A 4638-nucleotide genomic window follows, 5' to 3' on the forward strand; every position below is an offset into this window, starting at 1 on the left:
TTTTTGCTGGATATTCTGTTGCAAGCACTCTGGCAAGTTATCTTGGATTTATCTCTGTTTGCTGTGCATTATCAGTAAAGGCTTGGCAGGCAGCTACGAAGTTGCTGCCAAGAATTCATTTGTCTTTGGCTGTGCTGAGCAGTTTTTCAGGCCTCGGCTGACTGGTTGGGGGGTGTGGGTCGGACGGGGGACAGAACAATATGATCCAAGGTCCCAAACACCCACCAATTCTATGCAACAAATAGGGCCTTGGCTGAACACACCCATACCCACCCCACTTAGATCTTTGGGAAACACTCCAAGCTTTCTCTGGAACACGTTTGGGTCCATCAGTCATCTGAGGTGGGCCAATCGAAGAGGCCTGTCTCCATGTTGGTTTAATTTAAAGAAGACAAGTTGCTCTATTTTTCAGACATTCTGTGGCCAACTCTGATCTTCCCATGCTTACAATCACAGCATGTGTCCTAATACGCATCTCTCCCTGGGTGGTAGTCTAGTTTATTAATACTGTATGTTTGTTGCTGGCTTTAATGTGAATATGCAACTTGAGTACTATCTCTTTCCTCAGTGTTTGCCAGAGCTAGGGCAGCTGCTCCCTGCATTATCTTTTTTGATGAGCTTGATTCATTGGCCCCCAGTCGTGGACGAAGTGGCGATTCACAGGGTGTGATGGACAGGCAAGTACTGCTTGTTACTAATGAGGTATTAGCTTCCTGTTTTGACTTGCTCAGTACTGATTTTACAAGTGATTCGCTTTGTGAAAACATTAAAAAATTCACACATGCACAAAACATTTCCCTATCTGCATTCAGTAGCGTTCTTGGCAAGCAGTCCATAAAAAGTGGTCCTTGCGTCCTCCCCCTCCTTTAATTGTACATGCTAAAAGTGCAGGGGTATCTATTTTATTATGCACATATCATTTGTGCCTGAACTTAGTTCTAGATCATGTGAACATGTTAAAATGTGTTGAAATGTATTCATCTTTCTTTCTACCAAATGCTGGCCTCCAATGGGGTTGCAATTAATACCTATATTGTAGCCTGTTTAATAAATAGCAGATTTAGCAGCAAAGAATAAATATCACAAAACTTGTAAATATTTAAGCTTCACTGAAATAAATTTGGCTTTTCCAAAACCTAGACATCCGTATTCTGAATCAATTTCCTTCCTCCAATCAGTACAGGTAGTCCTCGAGTTAGTAATGTAATGGAGCCTGCCCATTCCATTCGTAACTCAAAAACTCGGAGTGAATCTCGTCCCTCGAACAAGATCACTCCCTGTTCATTAAGATGCATGCAGCTCGTTAAGTGAACTTGAGGTATCTCGGTGGGGAAGGCCATGGAGGGCCTAGTGATGGAACAGGCCCTGGAAAAGGCCTCCAATGCCCAGCTCTGGAGGGACATGGAAGTGTCCCCCCGGCCTCAGATCCAAGCAACAGTGGCTTGGAAAAGGCCTCCGATGCCGGGATCCAGCCTCCGGAGGCATGCGGAAGCGTCCCCCGGCCTCAGATCCAGGCTGCAGTGGCTTGGAAAAGGCCTCCGATGCCCGGATCCAGCTTCTGGAAGAAACGGAAGCATCCCTTGGCTTCGGTTCTGTTCTCTGTTGCAGAGAACAGAGGCCTAAAGTACCATGAGATCACATGAGATCAGTAGCGTGAGATATTGCACCACTGATCTCGCGTGATATTGCATTACTTTAGGCCTCCATTCTCTGCGAACTTACCAAAGGCCTGGAGCAACCAAGAAAGCAAAGGATCTCGATCTTCGCAGGGTGAGTATTGGCCTAGTGCCCAGGGAGACCCAGGGCAGGTGAGGGAGGGAATGACCATGGTGAATGTTGCAGTGCCACTGTGGTCGTTCGTAAGGGCGAACGACTGCTGTGGTGCGGCAACATTCGTAATTTCGGGGCCTGCTCATAAGCAGTAGGGGGTGCTTATCGCATAACTTCGAACATTCACTAAGGGAACGTTGACAACTCTCGGATTACCTGTATTGGTTGGTGCATACATTATTCATACATATAATGTAATACCTGACAACTGTTAAGCTGGGCATTTGTAAGAATGCTATAATGCCGTGGTGGCGAACCTATGGCACACGTGCCACAGGTGGCACGCAGAGCCCTCTCTGTGGGCACGTGCGCCATCGCCCCAGTCCTAGGCCTTCAGCTGGGTTTTATAAAATCTTTTCTCTTTAGAGCTCCACCGCTGTGTGCAAAAAAAAAAAAGGTTCAATCAATCAATTTCAACTTCTCGCGGGAAAAAAAAGATCTTGCAAAGTTGGAATTGATTGAACTTTTTAGTCCCACCCAATCTGCTGTTACAACCGCAGCCACACCTACCCAATGGGCCATGCCCACCCGGCACCCGATGATACATAAGCGGATTTTCGGTTGCAGTTTGGGCACTCCGTCTCTAAAAGGTTCGCCATCACCGCTATAATGCATGTTCACATCTCACTTTTTGGGTATCCTAATGCATAGAAACATTGATCTCCAGGATTTCTCAATTCACCTCCAAACATTAACAGAATTAACAGAATTATTTCAAGTTAATTCTTGGCTGCTGTTTGAAAGAGAACGTAGACATTGCAAAATAATGTGCAGGGATGATTATTAGGATAGTTTCCTATGAATTTTTATACAGACCAGAGCCAGCCTGGAGTCCCAAGCTATATGCAGCCAATGAATACACTCTTATGTCCTTAATTCCTGCTCTGATCACAGAGATACGGAGTTTGTAGAGTCACTTTATTTCACAGATAATCCTTGTTTAATTACCATGTGTCAATGACTATATGAAGTTATGATGGTGTTGAACAAATGGTAGTTACGACCCTCGAAATTATGCCTGTTTCAGCATCCCCATAGTCACATCATGAAAATTTGGGCACTTGGCAACTGGCTACATTTATGACCACAGCATGTACTTCAACTCCCCCTACCCACGTATCTCCCTCCAAGTCTACCCCCTTGGCATTCTACCACCATCGCCTACCCCTTCCACACCTCACCACCCCCAGCTGACCTTCATTGTCTTCTCCCTCCCACTGCAGGCCCAGGAGCTAGGCAATTGGTTGATGGTGCTGACACCTTGGCTTGGCGAGCAGTGCTCACACGATCACCCTGCCTTCTCCTCAGCCAGGCTCAGCAAGCTCCCTTTGACAAATGAGGTTCCACCACGCTGTTCCACTTGTCACGTACGTCCCAGGGCCCCACCCTCGGGCTGTGCCTTGATCCAACAGTGGGACGAAGATGGTGAAGGTCAGCTGGGGACAGCAAGGGTAAGGGGAGCTTTCTCTACCGAAGGGAGCTTGCTGAGCCTGGCTGGAGATGACCATGGGTGGAGCTGGCATTTCATGCGGGGCAGAAGCGGGAGGTCCTCCCCAACAACCAAAACTAAGACTACTGAAACTGCCGTCACTAACTGCTGCTGTCACATGATGTTTCAGCTAACCACTTTACTTAGCAATGGAAATTCCCTGTCCCAATTAGTCATTAAGCGAGGACTATTTGTACCATTGTATTTTAGTAATCTTGTGTTTTGCTGTATCCTTGTAAACTACCTTGATATATATTAAATAGGTGGTATACAATGCTTTGTATAAATATATCTTGCCTACATGAATTGCTTTTGAGGGCATGGTATTGTATGTGTTCATAGTATACATCTGTTACTACTATTATATTTTGAACCTGGCTGGGTACATGCCTAAAAAAGGTATTTGTGTACCTGCTGTTTTAAGTGAGTTACCCAGTTCAGTGAATCCACAAAGATTGATGGCAGCATATTAAAATGTTTTCCCTTGATAGAGTTGTATCTCAGTTACTAGCAGAACTGGATGGGCTTCATTCTTCTCAAGATGTATTTGTTATTGGAGCTACAAACAGACCTGATCTGCTGGATTCAGCTTTACTCAGGCCAGGCAGGTAAAGGTTCATATCACAATTTTCTCCGTCTGCTATTATAACCACGAATCTTTTAAGAGTATTTTGGGTAAAACTAGATGAACATAGGATTCAACTTACCTTTTTCATTATACTTAAATGTTGGTGTTCTTGTATGAAAAAACGTAGGGTTGGGATAATATTCCTACCCCCTTAGATCTGCAAACAGAGCGTCTTAGCTGCACAAAAAGGCTAAAAATTGAGATGCTTCCTTTAGAAAAAAATTATTATTTTGTTGGATGAGTTAATAAACTAAATAAACTGCTATAGTAGGGTGTTTTTTCTAGATTAGGTTAACTCTGAGATACTTTGGGAATCCTGTGTTCCATTGGTAGAAGAGTGACTATATATAAATGTTTTAAATAAATAAATATTAACACAATATATAAATACACTTGGCAATGCAGGAGGTCGGTTTATATTAGGAAACTGTAAAGATTTATTTGGGATGCTGGAAGAATATTGAGAACGGAAAATCTTATTGTATTATAGCAACTCTGTTTCATGTTTAACATATACAAAGATTATATAGAAATGAAGCACATGAAGTTGTACAATTCATACTAATATATTGAATAAAAACCAGTAAATCAAACTAAGGTCAAATTGTTAGATGATGGGTATTGTATGATCAGAGTGTGTTATATGGAAGATGGCTGCTTTATTTTAATTGCAAAAAATATTTTTTGTATC

At 43.3% G+C, this 4638-nt stretch overlaps 1 protein-coding gene across 1 annotated transcript in view; it reads left to right on the forward strand.

Annotated features, from left to right (window-relative positions):
- Nucleotides 1–4638, forward strand: part of PEX6 (peroxisomal biogenesis factor 6) — a gene marked incomplete in the record, with an annotated part of 22246 nt that overhangs the window by 14989 nt on the left and 2619 nt on the right. The window contains 2 exon segments of the mRNA XM_015826555.1: nucleotides 569–677; nucleotides 3811–3927. Coding sequence (XP_015682041.1) covers nucleotides 569–677; nucleotides 3811–3927 — 226 coding nt within the window.

The sequence above is a fragment of the Protobothrops mucrosquamatus genome, unplaced genomic scaffold (assembly GCF_001527695.2).
Source record: "Protobothrops mucrosquamatus isolate PMUCROS unplaced genomic scaffold, P.Mucros_1.0 scaffold3179, whole genome shotgun sequence".
NCBI classification, from domain to species: Eukaryota; Metazoa; Chordata; class Lepidosauria; order Squamata; family Viperidae; genus Protobothrops; species Protobothrops mucrosquamatus.